This window comes from Tympanuchus pallidicinctus, unplaced genomic scaffold (genome assembly GCF_026119805.1).
Source record: "Tympanuchus pallidicinctus isolate F22 unplaced genomic scaffold, pur_lepc_1.0 scaffold19, whole genome shotgun sequence".
Classification (NCBI taxonomy): Eukaryota; Metazoa; Chordata; class Aves; order Galliformes; family Phasianidae; genus Tympanuchus; species Tympanuchus pallidicinctus.
This window is the reverse complement of record NW_026294710.1, coordinates 5,608,934-5,634,006: the sequence shown is the minus strand read 5'-3', so window position 1 is coordinate 5,634,006 and position 25,073 is coordinate 5,608,934. Positions and strand designations below refer to the sequence as shown.

At 41.2% G+C, this 25,073-nt stretch overlaps 1 protein-coding gene across 2 annotated transcripts in view; it reads right to left on the bottom strand.

Annotated features, from left to right (window-relative positions):
• Positions 1–25,073, bottom strand: part of RSBN1L (round spermatid basic protein 1 like) — a 45,418-nt gene that overhangs the window by 8,612 nt on the left and 11,733 nt on the right. The window contains exons 2-6 of one of the 2 annotated variants that reach the window (XM_052680867.1): positions 24,865–24,978; positions 11,278–11,538; positions 10,895–10,959; positions 1,389–1,526; positions 1,031–1,173 (exon numbers count right to left, since the gene is read on the bottom strand). In XM_052680867.1, coding sequence (XP_052536827.1) covers positions 1,031–1,173; positions 1,389–1,526; positions 10,895–10,959; positions 11,278–11,538; positions 24,865–24,978 — 721 coding nt within the window. Of the gene's footprint in view, positions 1–1,030; positions 1,174–1,388; positions 1,527–10,894; positions 11,539–24,864; positions 24,979–25,073 lie in introns of both variants that reach the window. The other variant, XM_052680866.1, reaches the window with a different exon arrangement.

Below are 25,073 nucleotides of genomic sequence, written 5' to 3'. Positions count from 1 at the left end.
TCCTGCAGCACTTCTGGGTGCATCTTGCCAGGCTCCAGGTGCTTCTGCATATCTCATCTGTTTAAAACATTCCTTAATCCAATCTACCTCCACTGAAGGCAAACAGTCCTCATTCCAGCCCTCCAATTGTCTTCTAGACCTGGAAATACTGCAGACTAAACCTACCAGTGAAGAGTAGCACAAAGGGAGCAGTGAGTAACTTGCTCTTCGTTTCTCTATGACCTCTGCCCCATTCAGCAGATTACCTAAATTTTCCCTATCCATCTCTCTTGCTGCACATACACCTTCATAAGTCCCTCTTGTTGCCCTTCACATTCTTTACACCTTACCAAATTCATCTCCAGATAGACTCAGACTTTACCTGTATCCCCTTCACAGTACATTCCTGAGGTATGTGACCCTGCAAACATTCCTTGTCTGCTTCCTTTATGTACCTGAATCCTGAAGAAGAGTGCTCCAAAGGCACAATATAATTTTCAATTTCTGCAGCAGATATTCTCACTCTCAAGCTAGTGCTTATACCCAGTACTAGAAGAAAACTTAGAAACAGGATTTAAGGCTGGACACGTCATCTTTCAGATGAGAGAGAAGCCCCTGTCCTTTGAGGTCTTTAAAAATCCAATCACACTTAAGAAGAGGAATGTCACCACCAGTCTCCAGGCATATATCAATAGCTGTATGCCTATTTACATTTCCCTGCAGTTTTCACCTCACTATACTGTAAATTCATTGCATGAGGAATATTCAGATGGTAACCTTAAATTCTTCTTAAAACTCTTGAGAGAACCAGCAGTGCCCTTGGCCAGACAGTAAACAATAAAAATATTTTGAAAATAAACAAAAAACACATTATCACCAATCAAAACTACTCTTGTAAGGCAAAGCAACTTAAAATTGTATCTTTTGAGATGAACACTTTCAACAATTTACATTAAAGTAACATATAAGCCAGCAAAATGTTAGAAGTAAAATGAATTTTCAAAGAATGAATACTAACCAAACACTTATCAAACAAAATGCATCAACATACCTCTTCCTTTTGAAAGGTGACTTTGGCATGTCAGCCACAGGGATCATCTGCTCTCCTGGACGTACCCACATAATGGGACCATCATCGCTGTCTTTACGACTCTCTAATTTTAAACTAGAAAGTGTTCCCCATGGCAGCGTACACTAATGGGAAATACAAGGCACAATTTTGAAGTGAATTTATATATATATATATATGTATATATATATACATACACTTAAAGCAGTCTTTATCTGTCAGAGTGAACATGCTTATTAAGCAACTCAATTACCTAAGCGAACATCATAGCACAGTCACTTGATTTTACACTACCAGAGCACCGTCCCCCTTCACCCACCCCACTCCCTTCTGTCCTTACTTTTAAGAAGGGTGATTCTTCCAACATATCAAGGAATTCAGGAAAGTAATCCCCCACTTCCTCATCAACTGCTCCAACCAGGCTGATCTGTCTCATTGGGCCAGCTCTATACGTACCATGAGAGTATGTTCTTTTTACCTATAAGTAGAATATGACAGTTAAAGTTACACTGAGGTCGTTATCACTCCAAGTCCACATTCAATGAGCACTTTTAATCTGTGTTTACATTTTCTGATTGATAGCAAGTCCTACATAAACTCTCATTATACCTAAGATTATTAAGAATTCAATTACTACAAAGTCAGCAAAGACAGAAGATCCCATTAAAGATGTATAACAATTGTACTTCCTATAATTCAAGTCTGAATGCAAGATTGAGTGAATGTTGTCTTTCAAGAAAACTATATTCTGAAAGCAGTAACTGTGAAAGACTATTCAAGTACAACCCAACCATTAAGTAATAACTAAATGTTCTTACCTTGATTACCTGATCTGCATACTTAAGTCTAGCCAAATTTTTACTTTTTCTGTAAGTTATGCAGCATCCTGAGTTACAGATCATCACACTCTGTGTAGTTCCTCAGCTAACCATCCTCTCCCACACAGCCACTCTGTGAGTCCATTAACTGGACTAACTCCACAGTGAAGTGAAGGCCCACAAAGGGCTGGTACAGGAAAAGAGAGAATGACAACCACTCCTTTATTTTTCGTACGCTAAGACTTCTTCCACTCTCCTCCCACTCTAAAGGCCACAGCATTCACCCCTTGCAAAAAAAAAAAAAAAAAAACCAACAACTTTTTAAAACTCAAACAGAAACACAGCATGAAGGTTGTTAGGTTGTTCTGTTTTTAAGTAATCTTATCTGTCTTGTTACATGAATAAAACACTTAAGCACAAGACTGATCAGGATCACTTCCCCTTCTGGTTTCCTATTTAACAGGCTAAACAACACAGCAGTATTATCAGATGAAATATGACCAAGATCAAAACAGAGGGAAGAGCAGATGGATTACTGCAAACAAGTACAGCATTTCTTTTGTACTGCATCTCTACGCATTCTGCATCCAAAGCAACGAAGCAAAAAGAGTGCAGTGAAAACAATGAAGCACAGCTTAATTATAGTCCTCACCCAAAACAGACTATTAAAATTCCTATTAATTACAGTAGGGCAGAGGATAATTAGCAGCAACTCCAGAAAAGATTAAGCATACAACGCAGAACAATATTGTGTCCTCCTTAGAAGCTACACTGATAAGATGCCTTTCAGAAACTGAGAGCCAAACCCTCTTCCAATCAACTCAGTCACACACACCCAGGCCACAGAGGACTGACAAACAGTACGACTCTACAGAATGTGTGAGTTAATGTGACGGCAAACCATGACAGCTGTATTGAGAAGAGCAGCATTCCCCTATTCCCCAAATCCTTAACTATACATTCCTGCAGCTCTCTTGCATGACACTGCTGATTTTGTTACGAAACAACAGCAAATACTCATTTCTGTTGAATCTCCATCAGTCAGTCCTCAGCTGTCTGCACTGACACTAAGTGGCAGGACTCACGGGACGAAGGCACTTGGATAGGTAAGGCATACACGCTTTTCATTCATGGCTTACTGGACAGATCCATTCTGCAGCACCCAAACAACACTTCCTGAAAGTACAGACAACTATAAATGAATCAACCACAGTTTACTGATAAACCTAACATGCAAGCAGATGGGTCTTCCACTGGTGTAAGTAGCTTAGCATTCTGCCACTCTAGGTCAGGACACTGAGTTGGCACTTGCATTAACATCCTTGAATTCTATTTATTTTTATGTTAAGAAAGAGATTTAAGAGGTAGGCCATAACTATGAATGCCTGGCCAGAAAGAACACAAATTCTGCCAATGGAGACAGATGCTGTCAGTAAACACTGTCTTCTGAAGTAGCTCTAGCTCTTCACTCTCTTCCACATCTTCCTGCAGCAGCACACATGCTCCGTGGTTCAGAGCTGCAAGCAAGCACACAAAGACTTTCAGCTGCTCTTGAGAATCTGCTATCTCATCTCTTTCCCATGACTGGATTAGAACAGAAAAGTTCAAAGACCTTTGAAGACCATTTAGCCCAACTGCAGGACTGTAGCATCCTGAACTCTAGACTAAGGGCATGGGCTGAGTACTCTGAAGATAACTGGTCTAACTATTAAAGAAGGCATTGAGAACCTCAGCCTTAGTGGTAATGTCCCTTGTCACAGCCAACAAATGATGGAGATTCTCCTTGGTCCTCTTCCTGTTGTTAATGTACTTGTAAAAACATTTTCAATTATCTTTAACAGTGGTAGCCAGATAAGTCTTTGTTGAACTTCTGGAACAGGTTGCCCAAGGAGGTTGTGGATGCCCCATCCCTGGAGGCATTCAAGGCCAGGCTGGACATGGCTCTGGGCAGCCTGGTCCAGTGGTTGGTGACCCTGCACATAGCAGGGGGTTGAAATTATATGATCTTCAAGGTCCTTTTCAACCCAGGCCATTCTATGATTCTATAATTCATTCTGTGACTGTTTTTCTAATATCCCTTCTGCATACCCTAGCAACATCTTTGTACTCTTCCTGAGTTGGCTAGCCTTCCTTCCAGATATGGTAAACACTCTTTTTTCCACTAGAGTTTCAGCTCTAAGGACCCAGTTAAGAGCCCTCAGGCTTCTCCACATGACTTCACTTCTGCCAACTACCAGAAATAGGTAATAACCAGAGGGCCATGCCAGACCAGGGAGCTTCCTAGCAATGTCCCTGACCCAGGCCCCAGGGAGACAGCAGACTTCCCCTGTGGGTCTGGTTAGCTTATTTGGCACTCCGTTCCCTTCAGAGGGAGGCATGTATGACAACCACCCTTCTTTCGTTCCAGGCACTGGCAGTCTTGACTGGCTGACAAGCCCCAGACAACTCTCTGAATGGATCTTCTTCAACATCCTCACTGAGCTGTCCTTCACACTGCATAGCCTCAGACCTACTGTGTAAGGGCACCTGGGAAGGCAAGCCAGGCAGGGAGAGGGCTTCCCTGCCACCCCAAGCAGAGACCCGTTTCCACTCCTCCCCATCTCTTAAGCCCCCTCCTCCTGTCCGATGACAAGAGAGTAGGAAATCCACCACTACTTGCAGAGCATCCCCCAGTGCTTTTCTTGCAGGGATAGCAGGAAGCAGCTCCACTCATTATCTCTGTCTCACTCCATCATGCTCCCTAATCCTTCAACCTCCTCCTTTAGCTGTGCCACAGACAGAGATGATCACCCACGTCCTCACTCCGCACACACGGTATGCCTCTTTCTGAACAGAAGTTTCAGGAGACACATCCCAGCATTTTTATCACAGTACAGTTCCACCAGTGTCCTTTTATGACTGCAGTCAATACTATCACTTCACATACTTCATTCACATCACAGCTGAAATCCTCAAACAACAAAGGACAGATAGTCCAACTATTTAGAAGCAAGATAACCTAATATTCTGTATTCCACTGACACAAAAACCAGTGCAATAGTTGACAAAGAATTCCAACTTTCACATAAAACAATCTTGCCAAGCCAAAGTAGCTATTACACAACTCTAACTCAAGAAGAGCTTTGACAACATTCAGTCTCAGATTCTTTCCATGTTTCCAATGCATACCTTGACAGTTTTGTTTAGTTTGTTTTTCCCTCAATACAAAATAACCCAACGAGAACAAGCAACATAAAACTCATTTGGTATCTGTTGGTAACACTGTTCACAAGCAATCTTGAAAGGTAACTTTTACATGCAAAACAAATAATGCAGGCTTCTGATGTCATTCCATGTGAACTGATTCTCTGTTCAACACCATTTAATAAAGTTAAACAGTAAATAATAAACAGTTCTGCTTTGAAGACAGTAGGCTGCCACCATCCATTTAAAAAGTCTCCTGCAGAATCCTACACATTATGAGATAAACACACAATGGTACAACGTGTTTTAACAAGCTAAAAATTCTATTTTGTCATCACCTAAGAGGAAAAAAAACCTTATTATGGGGAAACTTGTGTAACAGCAAGCATCTATTCATAACCTTTACAGCTTTAACCAAACATTCAGAAAGATTAAAAGCAAGGTGAATTCTACCTAAAGTGAAAGCTAAAACAACTGATATGATGCATATAACGTATAAAGAATTCCTCTGACCACTGAATCAAGGCAAACACCACAATATATGAAAACAGACAAATCTTTAGTGATAAGAAAATGAAATAGCATGCAAACACTTCAGATTTTCGTGGGGGGAAAAAAAAAAGTTTTCAGCAAGTCCCCTCAAGTAGGAGAGCAGACAAAAAGTATGTTTAAAGCAAGCAGGATTTGACAAATCAGGAAGAGTGAACATCAGGAAAATCTCTCCAAAGATAAACCTGCTAAAAGAGGAGGATGGGAAAGAAAAATAAAAGATAAAGATTCCCAGAACTGTCAGAAAGAAAGGATGACCACTGACCTGAGAAGTGACTACATGAACATCAGCATCATCACCATTGCATTCCTTCCTCTCGCACACTTACTGTTCTTTACACGACCCAAATACCCCACATCTACTCCAATTAACACAGGAAGATGAGACTTCCGAAGGTGCAAGGGGTCAAGTTCCATCTCTGAAGCAGTAAATCGCTTGCTGTCACAGGATGGGATTGACCGTGTAGTCCTGCACTTGTCCCTCTGGTACCATGAACTAAAACCAATCATATGGGAGCAGACAAAATTTTCAGCTGGATTAACAAACCAAATAGGCTCACATGAGCTCTGAGAAACGCCACAGCTTGGCACAAGGACACACAGCTGGAAGCAAGAACAAGCACATCCTCTTTCAGCAGCAAGAGGTACTAGGCAAGCTCTGACAGCCTATCCAACCACACTTCAAATGGTGCAAAACATACAGTGCTTGTCCCAAATCAGATGGGCTTCAGGATGATCATCCTCACCTCCCCTACAGTAACAAAGCAGGCAGCCAATGCAGAAAGCAAGCTGCCGCAATTCAGTGAGAACTCAAAACACGTTCTTCAAGGTGTAAGATAAACACACAACCTTGTATAAACAGGTGGTGAGAGAAGCAGGACACAAACACTTATCCTAGATGCACCTGGGGGCAGGGGGGAAATAAGCTAAGTGTTTCAGCCTAAAAAATAAAATGGCAAAAACTGAAAGTATGAATAAGTCAAAGAACAATGAAGCCAAACAAAAACAAACCTTTCCTTCAATGATAGTATAGGCATTCTCAAAGGATATAAATAGAATCTAGCAACTGCAAACAGTGGAACCATTTCATCACAACAATATCAATATGAAAGGCCCTGCACTGTGATACTCACCAAGGATTTTTCCTTTGAACAGCATATGCTTACCAAAGCTGCAGGTAACACAAAGCTCCAAGCCTGCTACAGGAAAGGTTCAAAACATCTCCGAAAGGGCTCTAAATGCACAGGATGTAATTCAAGTTGCATGAAAGCAAAAACTATACTCAGCTGTATCTACACATAATTGATTGCACATAGAAATGAAAAGAGAATTGACTCTGCAAGAGCTGCTGCTACGACAGATCATAAATTGCTCTGAAAGGCAAGAGTAAGCAACCAAGAGCAATCATTTGTGAGCCACCTGAAGCAATCCTCTCATACTCCTTTACAACAGCAACATACCAGACACTGGTCTTCTTTTTAAATTCAACATCAACAAGAAGGATTGACTGAAGAGAGCGTAAAGAGGGCTCAGCAAGCGTGCATCAGTTCAGGATATAAGGTGTCAAACTTGGAAAACACTAAAAGAGAGGCATGTGGTGCTTGTCTTGTCCACTACTGATAAGAATAAAAGCAATAGAGAGAGGATTAAGGTAAGAGGACAAACAAGAAAAGAAGATTGTTCACCAGATTCCTTTGGGAAGTGTGGAATCACCTGGAGATCTCAGCAAGCACATCAGATAAGGATGTGTCAGATAAGGCTTCAAACACAGTCAAGCCTTGCCTTGAAGCACAGAAACTGTTTTGTATTGCTCAGGGTTTCTTCTACCCGCACAAATTATGCTTTTTCTCCAACCAGGCTGAAGAGCGGGGAAGAAAAAAAATAAAAAAATCAACCCAGTAAGCACTGCTACAATTGAACAGGAAGCCTGAGCTCTGAGATTCTAGCAAGATACAAAGCCTGCACCTGCCCAGCACAAGGACACAATCACAGCTTCAAAATGTTAAGCAATGTGCCTGGACAGCACTAACAAGCTGATCTCAAGTGACATGAGCTCCAAGCAGGTGGCAAAAGCTGATCGTTCAGGAGCATTCTTAATAATGCTCCTAAGAACTTGACAAGATTCAAAGCTATCAGGTAAATGATGCAGCTATCAGTCTACAGGGATAAAGGAATCCAGGGATGGACACCCAAGCTAATTCCATGTTGTCTAGTTACAGTCATCAAGCCTCAATCAAGAAATGATTCACAAAAGAACTGTTATATTAACAACAAAAAAAACTTACTTAGCAGTGCTTAAGTACAGACCTGAGATGAGTGACGTACAACTCTCCAGTTTCTTTCTCTCCAAAATTTAACAGCTCACTCTGATGAGACAGAACCAATCCCAACTCAAACCTACTACAGCTGTCTCACAAGCTTCACCCCATTTCTCATCTCCCAACAGGAGAAAATACATCACTTCTATCCGACACGGGGGAAAAAGGAATTGATAAAATGTGGTTGAAGCTCACTGAGTGGTACTGAAAGAATCCAGCAGAGGAAGAAAAAATTAAATTCACCTCTGATACAACACTCCAATACTTCTGCTCCAGGCTTAACTCATTCCTCCTTCTCTGGACCATTCTTTTCATACCACTTTGGTGATACGAAATATATTTGCTAAATAAATGTCAGGTTTGTCAGAATGGTTACACACATCACAAAGAGGTCTCAAAAACAATCAAAGAATTTCACCTACTGATGTCAACCTCATTTCAGTGTTTTAGTTTAAAAAGTGCAATAGCTGAGATTAGTATTAAACACTTTTAATACTAAAGAAGGTTGAGACAGATATTCAAAGCAAACCAGACACACTGAGCTCCTACCTGGGCATCAGAAACGCACTCACCTTTGCACACGCAGCTCAGAGCACCGCATAACACACGAGTACAGAGCATTTGCAATGCAGGAAGAGAAACTACATTTAAAATTTCAAGGCAATACAGAACAACAACCTCTTCAAGTTCAACAAAAAATTCAGCACAAAGGGAAAATAGTGCCGAACTGCACCCAAAAAGTAACAGGTTATGTAATCATTTAGTACTTTTTTTTAAAATTAAGACACAGAAAACTGAAAAGAAAAAAAGAGGTGGACACTAACAAGTGAGATTCATGCAAGAGAAGTACAGCTAGAGGTCAAAAACGACAACTCACAGCCCTCAGATCTGAAAAGGCCCTCTGACACCTGTGGAAGGTGAGCCCTGTGGCACAGTACCACTATGACTGCTATGCCCTCAAACTCCTTCCCAAAAACCTTTGATACTGGCTCCAGTCAGAAAAGAAACTCTGAGCGAAGGAAATCTAAGCTGCAGCAAGTCACCTGGTAACATGGAGAACGTATGCAGACAGAAGATTTTAAAATAACAGCAGTAAGGAAAAATAGAATCAATAGCTAGGCAACCAAGGTATTGACCACTGCATTCCAGATACGAGTAATGCTGTGTAAAAGACCACATGAAGAAGTCTGGCGTACACATATACACATCATTTACACACAGCACCTCTTATGCGAGCAAAACTGTAATAGGAGCCCAGCAGTCTGTCACGCAACCAAATCCTGACAAGTGATAAAAAGCTACAAAAGCTTGCTGAAAAATAGAGAAAACAAAAGGAAGACAGCAGAACTAAGCCTCTAGACAAGTGAAATGTAGATTTGATGACTACAAAGTCAATGAATGATTTAAACGCTGCAATGTAAAGTTCAGCTTCTTTCACCTGCTACGTTTTCTGTTCTTCCTTCATTTACAGTAGAGGAGGGAAACGATCTCAAAAGCAGTGACCACAGAACTGATTCAGCTGTGGATATTGGATATTACTGTTGTAACATCAAATTAACCAGTAACAGTTCCATTGCAATTCACAGAAATCAAGTCCAGGCATTTCTTAAGTATGTCTTTAAGATGGATAACAGCACACAGTTATGTTTCCATTAATGCTGCCCAAGAGAATACATACACAGATCCAGCTTCCTCATGTGAAATGGCATCAGACAGAACAGCTCTGGGGAGCTCCCATAATGTATCGTGTACACAGAATCATTGCTTTGTTGGTGAAACTCACAACATTTTAGTGGATTTACAGAACATTCACTTTGTGTGGCAGTGGATGGGTTTTTTGTTTGTTTCTTTTCTTTAAACCAGGGCTGCACGCATTCCCTTGCAGCAACAACTCAGTTCTATACACACTTGCAGGTGACCTGCATGACTTTTTTCAGCAGTGCTCCATACAAATATTTATGTAGTAGAAACAAAAGCGTATCTTTTTAAATCAAACAGTGTGACTCACATTTGAACTCCTCATAACAGTCTAAATAAGGCTAACATAGTTAATAGGTGTCCCAAATAACATTTAATATTCACAAATAGGAATCTATTTCTAAGCAACTTAAACAGTTAACTGTGAACTAAAGTCAATACCGACAGAAAAATTGGACTAAGTGTCCTCATAATAGTATCAGGTTATCTCTAACAGCTTTACACAATACTCTCATTACCAAGGTTGCAATCTAGGAAAGTACTTTTTTTCCTAAACTTACAGGACCTGAAATACATTACTGTTGCATACAGACTATTCATATCATTTACAGCAAGTTTATAAATAGCAAGGTGGTGTTTAACCTGTAGTGACTGCTATGAGACTATACAGTCATCTCTCCCTGAAAATGAAAACAGAAAGAAATTGATTCAGAAGATGCCTGCCATTTTGCCACACAGCTTAACTGCTTTCAAGGGAATACAACTAACTGAGGGCAAACGCAACCAGGAAGGATCAAATTAATAGCTCTATGAACCACTGTCAAGTTCTCCTTTATGAACAGATTTAGAAGTCTCAAACTACATATGAAGCTCCTTAACTGTTCCCTGCAAAGGTTTTACGTGTAACGTTTTTCTGATGTATTAAAATACTTCAGTTTTTATGAAGAAGCTCATATAGAAAAGCTACAGTTTAGAAGCCCAGAGAGCTGCAGCTAAGTCATTTTAGCCCTCAGAAACTCAGTTAGGCTTCAGACAGTGACAAATCCAAAGAAACCTACGACCACGTGCATGCAAACATTTCCCCTCCCACACAAATTGCAACTTTTCTCCTCAGTTAATAAGCTCCTTAGCACTGCAGAACTAACAAAGAACAACCTTGCTTCCAGTCTTGTTTCATCCACTCAGCACAGCTAAATGGTGACTGTATTCTAAGAAAATCCATTTCACAGTTGTTTGAAACCATTACATGACTTTAGAAAGTAAAATATATAACCTCTTACCTGAGCATGAAAATTTGACATAGTCGTTGTCTCTATATCTTTCTTTCCCAAAATCTCCATTTTCACTGGTGAATTGGGAAAATTAAATGAAAAGTAGTCTAAAAAGTCAGGTAAATATGTAGCTGCCCCATGAACAATACCCATTACATAGTAAGCTGCACAGTTTTCATTTTCACTAAAAACCAGACCCACAAACTCTTCTGCAAATCTCTCCATCTCCACAGGAGATAAGTGGGAGAGTTCATTACTGTAGGCATGGATAACTGATGCACCTCCGTTAGGCTGGTGCTCAATATGAATCAGCTGTTTGAACTCCAATGTGTCCAACCTTTTGAGTTTATTTTGAACCCGTGGCTCCTTTAACGAGACAAATGGAAACTCACTGTTCTCTGGTATCTTGGACTCACAGTCCTTCTTGGGATCCATATTTTTCCCATTGAAATCCTTAAGATGATCATCTATGATGCCTTTGGCTTCCTGATCCTCAACATCAGAAACCAGTCCTGAGCAGATAGTCTGAATGGATTTGCTGTACATTTTTGGACGCTTCCTCTTCTCGTTCTCTTTATGTTTCTTTTTCTTTTTCTTCTTAACCTTTTTTATCTGTAGCTCTTCTGCGTTCATTTTTGGTTTCTCCTTCCCAGCTGTCAAAAGAAAAAAAGACCTTGTAAACACCTTCAGATAAAGAACACTTATCCAGAGATCAGGATTAAGTTATCAAAGCATTCAACAAGGCACACATCCCAAAATGTGTATCTTAATGAAAATGACTATTAGGGACAGGCACAAGGATCAGGCTACAACTGTTGATTAACATAAAGGAGAACAAAAACAACTTACAGCAAAAAAGAAAAAAGATTTCCAGGGCTACTCTCATAGCTGGTCACAGACCACAGCCACACTAAGTGCTCTTCATCAACTTCTAAACCAGAAAGTTCAGATCAATTACACAACAGCTGTCCATAAACGTTGCCAAACAAGAGATTTACAGTCAATGAATATCAACCATCAGCAAGCTGCTTACAAATGTTGCTATGACCTACCTTGTCAGATGGCTTTACATGGCATTCTTCCAGAAACAAAATAGAACGTTGTTGAAATACATGTGGAAACACCAAAAACCTGACCATACACTTTTTGTTTTGTTTTTAAAAAGAGACCTCATAACCTTACATAATATGCAAGTTAAATTGAAAATAAGATGTAAGGGCACATCTGTGCATGTAAGTAGTCATTAGTAGACACTGTGTTCAAGCAATATTGAAGATAAATGCCTCCTCTGTAAGCGTTGTTCTTCCAGTGCTTGGGGGAGAGGTGCCAAGGGCTGGAATAAATGAGATAAACCAAAGACTTCTAGACTTCAGGGCAGTCTAACAAAGCAGTTGATACAATCTCATATCATGATTTCATAGAATCAAATTACTAACCACGTCACACTCACAATCAGCAACTCCAAATAAGCATGTTCAGACACAGAAGTTTAGAGAAATCTTGCAATGAAATGCACAATTTCTAAGTAACCTCAAATTTACAAATGTTTGGTAGCATACTAATTTTCAAGGCAGCCTCTACTGCTGTGTTTCAGCAGACTAATTTAATTTTGCAATCCTCAGCTCAAGTAATTCACAAAGCAGTCCTTACAAAAGTAAAAAGATCACAACTTCTGGTGAACAGAATCACACATTCTTGCTGTTAATTAAAAGGTTTGGAACTGGAATTTATGCAGACATTGGAAAGAAGCAGCAGCAATTAAGCCACTTGCCTCTGAGTTTCTTGAGGTTTGCAACAGCAGTTACAAATGCCTCCGGGACTTCTGAAGCGCAGGCAGCAAGCTCGTTATCTCCCTATCTTCTATTTTCTCATCTTGTAGTGGGAAGAAGTGCCCTGAGGTCACTTGCTGCTTACTTAGCCTAAACAAGGAAGTGGGCTCCGGGATTTCTTAACTTAATCCACACAGTTAAGAGCTACAAAGACTCCCATTTAAATCTGATTTAATGTAGCAAACTACGAGCACAATCTCATTTTTAGCTAACCACATACAATTGTCAGAAGGCACAGGGTCCTCATGAAAATCTGTCCTTCCATTAGGCTAAACTTAATGTAAAAACAGCACAGACCTTTGTAATAGTACTGCTTCATCTGGTAGATACAAGTCACTATTTTTTCGTTAACATTTTCTGCCACAGCACTTCTAAAATCTTTCAGCATGGGAAGACCAGGAAGGAAAGATACATGTGCAAGCAGCTACCTAATCCTTACAGGAGTAAGCAATAACTCATCAAGGATGCCAAGGTACCTGAGGGAAACATCATCACCTGACAAAAATCAACTGCCGCCCACATTATGGTACTGGACTGGTGTCATTATGGCACTAGTTTCATGTGAGGAAAATAAAAATAACTCGGTGGCTTATGACAAAAGGACAGTTCCATATTATAGACCATAAAATCTCAACCCAAACCTCAGACCGCAGAATTAGGCGTTCTCCCTCCTGATTGTCAACACATCAGAAGAGAGTATCCAAAGAACTGCAGTATCCAAAAAATTGCACCACTCTAAACCTGAATATTCATTGCTATACTGAAGGATACTTTAAGTCCAACACTTCCAAACAGTATGGCCATCTGCATATATAACATCTGGAATTTGAGTGCTGAATGCAGTAGCAAAGTAGAGCTAGAGATAGCTCTAGAGATAGCAGGGGTTACCTGCCGACCTGTTTCTCTTGCTTTCAGACAGAGCCCACATCTTTCCAGGGACCAGCAACTCAGGTCCAGAACTTGATGTAGGCCAGGAAAGGGATGGGAGTTATGCTCATCAGGGTTACAATCACTGGCAACCAACCACAACATAATCTAAAGTTAAAGCAAGAAGCCACTTGCTATGTGTTCTCTTATATTTTAATACACCTACAGTCATTAAACGAACCCCTCAGACCAAAGATTAGTACTTATATGTCCTAGTGAACATCAGCAACTAGATGACTTTAAATTACTACTAATTGCAACATATGCTATTTGTACAGCTTGTGAACCTGTATTTGCACAAAACTGTCTCAAAAATTGCCAACTTCAATTTCTACAGCATACAGACAGAAGAAGAAAGACTACCCGATTTTCACTCTGTCCCATTCTCTGTCTTTGGCTGCATCTCCTGAGAAGCCTTTTCAAGTAGCAACCAATTTAATTCAATGCCTTCTGCAAAGTGCCATGGTTGACTTTTTTTCTTTTTGAACACATCACCAAATACATTTCAGAGGCAGCTCAATGAATGAGTGACAAAATAGAAACTTTTCAGGTTACAAAACAGCACTTAATTAGGTAAGTAAGGTCTTAACAGCAGTGGTGCTTTTAAAACACACTAAAAGCAAACACTGATTTAACAATACACAATTAGATAGCTTGAATGTAATCCAGTACATTAATAAACTACCAGACTTAAGAACTTGGCCTGAATGTATCCAAAAAGGTCTGCAGTCAACACAGATGTAAAAACAAGTTTAGTTAACTTGGTTTACACCTACTTAAGTACTCTAAACCTTCTTAAGAGGGATTAAGGCATTTTTGACACAAAGAACATCTATCATTTCCTGGGTTTGTTTTCATAACATCTCCATGAAGCTTTCAGAAGGAAAGAAAACAGCTAACCACAGAACTTTTCTTTTAAACCTGGTAACCAACACAACTGCCCTTCCAGTGTCAGGGAGATTTTCTGTTCACTTGGAGTACAAGCACAGTACAGACTGGGTTGTGGGGTTTTGTTTTGGTTTTTTTTTTTTTTTTTTTTTTTTGGGGGGGGGGGGGGGGGGGTGAGGGGGGGGAGAGGGAGTTAATTGGCTAGGGTTTGGGTTTATTTTTGGTTTTTTTTTCTTTTTTTTGCAAGTTTTTTAGTTGGTTGTTTTTTGGCATTGTTCATTTGTTTTACTTTTGCTCACAGATTGCAAGAGTTTTTCTTATACATATCAAGTACTGACAGCTCATCTGTACATGCTTACCCAGGTACCATGATTGTACAAAAATATCGAGCCAAATAAATACTTGCTGGCAACCCCTCATCTCCAAACACCTCTCTCCCACAGATCTTTTACTGAAGCCATTTTCAACTCCAAGATAACTGAAAACCAAGAGAGCAACAGCCACAGAAAGATCAAACAGCTGTAATAAAAGCCCACCAGAACAACTATGATGGGAAGTAACAGAGCTGCCTGAACTGCTGCTTGAGCTATGGAGAGAGAGAAATGAAAATGGCTGCCTCCACCCTTGGGAGACAATGTATGAACGCTCTCTTCAAGATTAACAATGCCAATGGACAGGAAAGGAAAAAGACCTTGAGACAAAAAGTCACAAGAAAGGACTTCAGGTAGGACTCTAAATAATAGCAGAATGAAACACAACTGAAAAAATTACATACCAACATCTCTAAAGGCACTTCAAGCAGAAAATGAAAGACAGCCTTACTTGAAAAGCTGGTTTGTCATTTTGAGCCTCCCTCAAATTCACACAGGCTTAAGCTACTGCCTACACAAGACTGCAATTCTGCTAAGAGCTCTATTTTCATACTGGCAGCAATGATGTACTCAGGAAACATTATTTTTAGAGTATGCACCAGTCTGATACTCCGGATGTCATATTTCTCAGAGAAAGATTTTTGTATTATAAACACAATACTGGCAGATGAGAAAAATGTCAGATTCTCAGTTATTTGTTCAGCCTTCAAATATGAATGCACGACACAGCTGAGCATGGCTCATGGCCATGGATAAGCGGAGCCCAATTCCCACTCATCTCTCTCCCACAGCTCCTGGCACACAATTCCACAGCACCTCCTCCTTGTACTGACTGATGCTCATCTGATTGCAAAACAAACTGACTTAACGGTTCAGCAGAAAACTATTTGCTTGTCTGCTGCTACATCAGTGAACAGAACTGCTTCCTGGCATTGCCTGACAGGAGCTAAAGCACCAAAAAAAAAAAAAGTGACAGCATGCAGAGGAAAGGAGCAGCAGAACCAGCTCCTGCCAGTAGCAGCGTGATCTGCTGAGGTAGGCTGCCCACCCCCCACCCTGCCTTCACCTGCCCACTCCAGGCCCCCAAAGAGGCTGACTTCTTAAGTGGAAGAAACCCTGTACACAAAATACTGCCTTAACACACACACACACGAACTAAGAACAAGTTCCCAGCAAACCTCACTGCAAAGACTCAGATTTTTAAGTCTTCCTTTTTTTCATTGCACATTAAAGTGTAATATCTTGGTTGAAAATTCCTTCAGCTACTACAGCACACACATCCACTGAACTGTGCATATCCTTCAAACTGCCTTGACATCCACTTAGACCCAACTTTAGAGTACTTGCATTCAATTATTATAGCACACAGCTGACATTTTCCTGAGGAATACAAACACCAAATGGAAAGCAATGACTTCTAGTAGTAGTATTCTTCAGCAAAACCTGAACAGAACTCCAAAGAAGAATGTGGCATTCTTTTAGCCTCAGGCTTCTGCTCTGCTGAACTTAAACACACACTCTGAAGTAGGTGTTTATAGCTGCTCAGAAGTTGCCAAGACTTGAACAATGAGAGGAATCAGTTTGCTGAAATACCACAATTCCTATCAGCAATGCCCAATACAGTGCTTCCATCTTCTTCTTCTTCTTCTGTATTATCTGTAGAGAGGAACAGAACCACATCCATTCAGTCACTTCACTGCTGCATATATATAAGTGCTGTAAAGCAAAATGCACGGCCTTTTCCAAAACCTACAGTGCTGCTTTGACATTTGGAGAAAGGTTGCCATAAAGAAAAGAGCTACATACACACAGCGTCTCTTTCCTAGGAAGCCAGGGAAGTTGTCTCATAGCAGACAGTCTAGAATTTGGTGAAAATGTAAGAAAGCCATCCAAAAGGCAAAATAAAGATCTCAACACTAACACTGACATATCCAAACTAGCTTTGGTTTAAGCAGTATGAATGCAGCCCTTGATGCAAGCTCATTTATTTCACTTCTCAGCTAATTACTACTGAGGCAGTAAGCTTTCAAAACACCTGTTTCAGTCCTCTCTAGCAATCACAACATAAATGTACATAATACGTATACGTAGAACTGCAGGAGTCCAGCATCAACCAAGCTATGAGACATTTTGAATTGCATGACAACATCCTGTCCCTGTACTCCAAGATGCATTAACAAACACCTGCGAACAAGGCATTTTTTCCACTGCATGATTCAGAAACAAACACAGATGAAGATTGTGACTTCTTTCTTAAAAAAGCTTCTTTCTTAAGGTGAGTCAGAACTCCTGTAGGACTCCAGGAACAAACAACAACAGGGAAGAAAAACTCAGCGCCCCTCAGTGTTAAGAGAACCCTTCCCCTTCAGCTGGTGTTAAGAAGCAGACTGAGCTCATACTTCCCTGGGGTACAAAAGACCAAAGAAAAATACATTTTAATGCCGTGTTACTGCTTGGCTAACAATATCCTCATGACTAGAGTTATAGAACTTGAACTATATTTGTCAAGGAATGAATACAGAGTTCCATTCTTCACGTGCTGCTCATGCATGCATATACTCAGCAACAGCAAAACTCCCTCTGGATGATTTTTAACCATCTTCTATGCAAATCAGGCCTAATACACCACAAATATCAGACAATGAGCACTAACCCAGAGGAGGGCAACAAAACTGGTGAGGGGTCTGGAGCACAAGTCTTATGAGGAACAGCTGAGGGAGCTGCGACTGTTCAGTCTGGAGAAGAGGAGGCTCAGGGGAGACCTCAGGGGAGATGACAACTTCCTGAAGGGAGGCTGTGGTGAGGAGGGGTTTGGCCCCTTCCCCAAGGCAACAAACAGGACATGAGGAAATGGCTGCAAGTTGCACCAGAGGAGGTTTACGTTGGATATAAGGAAGAACTTTTTCTCTCAGAGCATGGTCAGGCACTGGAATGGCTGCCCAAGGAGGTGGTGGAGTCATTGTCCCTGGCAGTGTTCAAGAGGCGCCTGGATGAGGAGCTAGAGATATGGCTCAGTTCGTGGCAGCAATGGTGATGGGAGGACAGTTCAACTAGATGATCTTGTAGGTCCTTTCCAACCTTGTGATTCTATGATTCTATGAATCCACCACAAATACCTGCATGGGAAGTTTCTCTCTCGAGGTTGGTTAAAAACTTATTTACTGCAGTGCCACATTATCCCTGGCACATGCAGAGCAAGATCTACTGGCTGGACTGAGATCCAAAACTTTGGAATTCTACAAATATTCCAGTGCACCATTATTATTACATAGTACTATGGTGTCGTTTAAAATGACAACAAACAGCCTCAACTTTGGTAACTGCAGATTAGTTCCTTCCAAATGCACTTACTTGTGTAAGTAAAAAGAACTCCACAGTTACCTACAGTACTTCGCTTTGTCCGCAGACTGACTTCATTGAACACTACACGTTCGCAGAAGCCACAGAGTTCTTATTTCATCCAATTGTTTCAACTCTGAGATTACAGCCCTCAAAATTATTGGCAGAGTAGGGAGCACTTCAGAAGTTTCAGAAGACATCAATAATAATGCTAAGTCACTCCTTTAACCCCGCAGCCTTCCTGACTGCCAGCAGCAGTCAGCAAGGAATAACCATTTGTAACTGCAGGCAGCCATTGAAGTCAGTTCTCACTTCCCTGCTTTGGGAGTCACCAAAACTACAGAGCATTTGGTGGAAGGCCACACAAAGGTAAAAAACATCAGCAAAGAGTCTCAACAGGGACCATTTTTTCCGTATTTTTTTCCAATTCAACTCAAAGACAGAAACACTGAATCTTTTTACTCCTCATTTTAGGAGGCACAAAAAGTATGAATCAGCTGCTGGTACAGTACTTGTTCTGCAGCTTAACATTAGCCTAGGTACTCCTGTCAGCAGCTGCAAAACATTACTTAAGTCTTTGGTGCTGTACCGACCATCTCTTACTGCAGCACCATCCAGAAATTCTGCCTTCTACTCTCCAGTAGGGGGACAGGTAAGAAATACACTCATTAATGATCTTTCCTTTCCTCCCACAGTCCCATGTGGCTAGTCAGGCATACGGCTCAAGCACATTATGCCATTCTCACTGCAACTCAAACTGAAGGTACTGACATACAGGAATCAAGATTCAGCTCCACTCCACCTCTTCAGACTGTGTCTTCAAAGAATAAGCACAGAAACTCCACTTTGGGCCAGAAAGATGAATTACTCCTTGTCTTCCAGAGAGTTTAAGCTTCATAGCCACAGGCAACAAAAAAATAGCACAGAACAGGAGTAGCCAAGACCCCTTTCACTAACCCATAAATAAATAAAACACGCAGTCCTAGAGAGCAGGAGTGTTATTGGAAGTACTGCCACTTAAAATAGAAAAATGAGAACAACAAAAATCACCGCTGCCAATAATGATACAGTTCTGTACAACTTCACATCTGGATTTTAAAAATCCATTATGGAGTGGGAAGTGTTGATTTCATTATCTTCAGCCAATGAAGCCTTCTACTTCAAGAAGTACAGGAAGCATACAGGCCTCCTTCACCCTGCTGGAAAAAGCACACTTTCAAAGCAGGCAGAGTAAACCATACCAAACCTCCTGAAGACTTTGGTCAGTCCAGAGAAAAAAATATTTTAATTAATCTATGACACAGAAATTATAATCACAGAGCGGCTGAGGTTGACAGGAAGCTCTGTGCCCTTCTGCCCAACCCCTGTCCCAGCAGGGACACCCAGAGCAGAGTGCACAGGGCCACAGCCAGGCACCTTCTGGACATCTTCACGGAGGAGATCCGTAGCCTCTGGACGGCTGTGCCAGTGCTCAGCCCTCTGCACAGCACAGCAGTGCTGCCTGCGGTTCAGAGGGTACCTCCTGTATTTCAATTTGTGCCCACTGCCTCGTGTCCCAGCACTGGGCACCACTGACAAGAGGCCACCTCCAGCCCCTTTGTACCCTCCCTTCAGGTACTTATGGGCCCCCCTGAGCCTCCTCCACCCTCCTCCACCACTTGGCTGTGCAGGCCAAGATCCCTCAGCCCCTCCTCAGAGGTGCTCCAGTCCCATTAGTCTTTATAGCCCTACACTGGGTTCTCTCCAGTAGCTCCAGAAAGGAAGCCAACTTCACACATACCAAATGTTTATCTTTTGCCCTGTGATTGTATTGTGTGCATCCACTCTGCCTGGAATCACCTAGCAAGTTAACCAAAACAATTTACTAGCAATAACAGCCTGAGGGCAGAAGCACTGATCTCAAAGGAAGAGCTTTCCATAGGTATGACAGCGCTGCAATTCTCTTGCAAATCTTGCCTCTGAGTTCCTTGTATTTGAAACAGAATCACTGAAAACATTCAGATTACTTCACAGCGATACATGTGCACATTATACCCACAGCCTACCATCATATGCCTATGATTCGTACTTACGTCCTTCAGACAAATTATTTGGATATTTTTCAAAGAAATTACACAAAGAACTGGTCAGCTTGCACAGGTTTCACAGGCAGCAGTGTGGGGTTTGGGTTGTTTTTTTTTCTGGTGGATTTTTTCTCCCCTCCTTCAGTGCCAGAGCAGCTTTCCTCTTCCTCCTATTGGCAGCTGCTGCCATGGTGTCACCTGTACCACAGCAAGGCTCACCCAAGTCCAGCACTATTGGATCCACTCAGGGTCTCAGCAATCCATGCCAACTGAAGGCATTAGCTAAGAGGAGTAGCACAGGCAGCAACAACTTCAGCAGTAGAAACAAGGCAGTCAGGTAAAGAGGAGGGGAGGAACAAAGGGCAAGTGGAAACAAAGATGTCTGCATAAAACTTCGTAACAGCAATCTACTGGAAACACAAGGTAAGCACATGTGTTATCTCTGAAAAATGTCTGAGGCCCACAGGAATGAAAGCTCTGCTCTCAGATGATCTCAACACACGTACCATACCTGTTATTTTAAGTGTCTTACTCTGCATGCATCTATTTTACAGGTACAAGTTGGCAACTTGCTGCACACAGTCTGTGGGGGGCTGCACCTCCTGTGCTCTTACCTCAGCATCTTCCATCCCCATCCGCTCAAGTGTATTAAATAAGGAAAACACTTGAGGATTTGTAGAGGAACACAAAGACCAAATATAGCAAGTGGGGAAAAAGCACGCAGTATGACTCAGATGGAGGCTGCATGCATACAGATTTTATAATCACTTCTGTGCAGAACCCATCTATAAAAAAAAAATCTAGAAGGTTCATAAGAAAGTACAATTAAATGTAATTCCAAAACAAAAAAAGCTTTCGAAAATAATTTGTACATACAGACTTTAATACCAGTAAGATAAGTATGTTTATTCTCAGCTCTTCCCTGTATTTTGTCATTCCGTGAGCCAACACATTTAATCTTGTAGACACACAGTGACAATCTCTCCTACTGCATTTTTAGAAATAAAAAATATCAGGAAAATAGGGCTGACTTTTTGTTTTGCTTTAAAAGGAAAAAAAGATGATACTGTTTACAAATTAGCCTTTTTCTTTTTCCCCTCTTTTTCTCACAGGTTCTCCAGTAGCCTTTGACCAGGTCATCACAGCAATGTAAAAATTCCTTACAAAAATATTTCAATTTTCTTTTTTTTTTTTTTTTTTTTTTTTCCTTCCCCAACCACGCAGATTTTTGTAAGTGCACAATTAAATTGCTTATATTTCTTTAACATTAAACAATATGCTTTTGCTAGGTTTTCTTCTTTTCCAAAAAACACAGGTCTTTCTTCCAAATAGAAAACTAGAGAGAAGCGGCAGCAGCAACTACATAGTCTTGTTCTGCAGAAAACACACCTGCTAGTGAAAATGATGACAGAAAAAAAAAAAAAGCATTTAGCCCCAGATGCATACAAAAGCCACCAGGCTCACTGAAAATGTTTCCTTTAGAAAGTCAGGAGCTGAAAAAAAAAAAAAAAAAAAAAAAAGCCCTTTCAGAGTTGTCCTCCAAACTAGGGCAAGTTGCTTTCAACAGAAACAGCAACACAAATTCAGGCAGATGAACAGCCCACATCCTTAAGCTTCTCAAACAGTAGTAGCAAACTGCCAGCATGCAGCTCCAAGCACCAAAATCAGGCTTGGACAGCAACTCCCTAAAAAAGCACCAAAGCTTCAGTACTGACTTCCTCTCCCCAAGCTAGCCACCCTTATCTTGGACACTGGTTTAACTAGTTTGAAGCTAAACAGCCTATCACCACCATCACCTTAAAGAAAGTCTCAAACAAATGGCAAAAAAAGGAAAAAAGACAAATCAAAACACTAACATCACCTTCACAACTTAAGAATAAAAGCATTCAGCAGACAGCCAGTGACATTTTTAGAACAGGATCTGGACCTGACACCTAAGAGGAAGTGAGTGGTCTTCACAGACAGGCACTGAAGTCTCTCTGCTCTCAAGTCCACACAGTGAATTCTGAGCTGAGAAAAAGAAGGCTTAGAGCTTAATTTTGTTCCAGGAAGAAGATATCCTTAGACAAAGAGTTACCAACCTTTCAGAAGGTCACAGAGATGCTGACCACAGACACATACAAGCTGCACCTACAAGCACATCAGCCTTCGCTCTCCGGCCCTCAGCTCAGCACATAAAGCTACATCAGCAGAAGTAATCAGGAAATGCTGTACAATCATCACAGAACACTTAAGCACACCCTGCCAGATCTCAGGAGGCCCACAGTCACATCCAGAACTGCTGTTCTGAACAGGATGTAAACCCAGCGGAGGGAATCTGCCTGCTTTCCTAATGACTTCCCTTTCTTTCCCTGAAACAGGAGCCATTTCTGCAGGACACCGCAGACACAGCAAAACCCAGCACTGCCTCTACAAAACATTGCTGCGCAATTTCTAAAGGAAACCCAAAATATGATTCTTGTCTGATAATGAGACTGTGAAACACAGACCAGACATTTAACCCACTTACAGCACTGTTCTGTGTGAGGACAACAAACTCTGTTATTCAACTAGCTCTAACAAGCAGAGGTAATCTTACACAACCCCTGTGGCACATGCCTTTTTTTTTTTTTATTAAACACCCACTTCAAACAATGGAGCACCATTTCAGGTGCAATATCCTCATTAGGTGTCTCTCATTAGATCTGTGTAACAAGAGTTGCTGTCTTTGCAAGTTCTTACCCTGCGGCCCATCTCTATTGCCATTCAGCACACAAGATAGGAAAGAACAGCACAGAAACACAACCTGAACATTCTCACTGTTAAGGCAGTTATGCGTTGCTCAGTATCTCAACCACCAACTTCCTTTTACACAAAGACAAGTTGCATCTTTTCACAGGAAGTCACCAGCTTGAACATTCCACAGTGTCTAAGCTGATACTGAGACTGATCAGCACAGGTGACCAGCTGCCAGTTGCTAATGCAATTACTTGGAGCTGCATTTATACTCTGAACTGTGACACAGTAATTTCACAATCGCTTGTCCATGACCTCATATGAATGCACTGAAGACAGTGTTTTGATATGGGGGTTTTATTTCTTGTTGTAAATGAAATCCTACATCAGATATAGTAGCAGAAAAATCTATCAGAAATTTGTTCTTGAACTATGAAAGCAGAGTCTGAAAATAAAAAATATTGGGTCTACTCACACAGCCTCAACAAATGCAGAGGGATCAAGAACAGACTTTACTATTATGCTCAAAGGGCTGTGATTTGCAGCACAGAGTCCAGTAGGACAGCCACTACCAGAGAATCCCAGGTGCTGATACCCTGGGACAACACTACACATTTTTATTGATGATGGGGATGGTGAGGCAACCACTCTCCTCAGCAGGTCTGCAGACAGTGTAAACCTGGAAGGAGGGAGCAGCTGATGCACAAGAAGGCTGTACTGCCAAGCCAAAAGGACCCCGATAGGCTGCAGAGAATTGAGCCAATAAAAGTCTCACACAGTCAACACGGGGAAGCACAGAGTACTGCACTGAATAACAAAGCCGTGCCCCCATCCAGGCTGAAGACAAAACTGGCTGGAAAGTAGCCTAGATGGAAAAGAGTTTGTGGTCCTCACAAATGACGAACTGACCATAAGCCATCATTAACAGCCTCCTGGACAGAATTAAGAAGAGCTCTGCCAGCAGGCTGATGGTGACAATTTTTCTTCCACTTGACTAAGCACTGGTGTAACACATCTGGAGTGTTACACAGAACTCGGGGTCAGCAGCCCAAGACAGACATGGGCATACTGGAGTAAGTCCAGCAATGGGCCAGGAAAATGACTGTGGGAGCACAGCATCACTCACAGAAAGAGAGACTGAGAGAAGCAGGATTTCTCCCTGCAAGGGCTCTCCACCCTTGACGGAATCAACAGCTACTCCCAATTTAATATTGTCAGGAAACCTGCTCAAAACACCCTACAGTTCTACATCCAAGTCATTTATTGAAAGCATTAAAGTGTACTGGCCCTACAACAGTGCCCTGGGGTACCCCACTAGTGCCTGGCCAGCAGTTTGATGTAACCCCATTTATTATAACCCTTTGACACTATCTGTCAGCCAGTTGCTCACGTTACGTTTTTATCTAGCTGCAGAGGGGGTACTGGGTCCAGAAGGACAGTATGAGAAACAGTATAAAAGCTTTACTGAAATCTAAAAAGATAATATCAGCTGGCCCCTCCTGGCCAACTAAATGGGTGACTTTGTCATGAAAGGAAATTAAGTTAGTTAAGCAGGACCTTTCATTCATGAACCCGTGGTGGCTGAGACCAAGAACCATACTGCCCTTCAGGTGCCTTTCAGGAACACTGCGCAAGAAGCGCTGTGGTAAGAGTTCTATTTTTAATCGCAGTACCTAACACAGTTGACAAGTTTATAATTAAAGTTTTAAATTACAAGCATTATAGCAGCTATGCTGAGAAAATGGTATTCAAGTTAAAATAAAAAAATCAGTATTAAGATTCAGCACTCAATCCAATTACAAAGGTTTTAAATACCGCTAAGAAAAACACTATGCAGTTTAACCTACCTTTCTGCAGTAACTTGATTTCTCCATTTTCTTTCTTTATTTCATTCATTATTTTGTGCTTCTTCTTCTCTTTTTGCTTCTTTTCCCTTTCTTTCATCTTCTCTTTGATTTGAGCTGAAATGGAAATATTTTATGATTAAGTGGGAACAGCAAGCTTTGTCGCGTGCACATTTTGCATTAGTATTATGCAAGCCCTATTAAGAGGATAA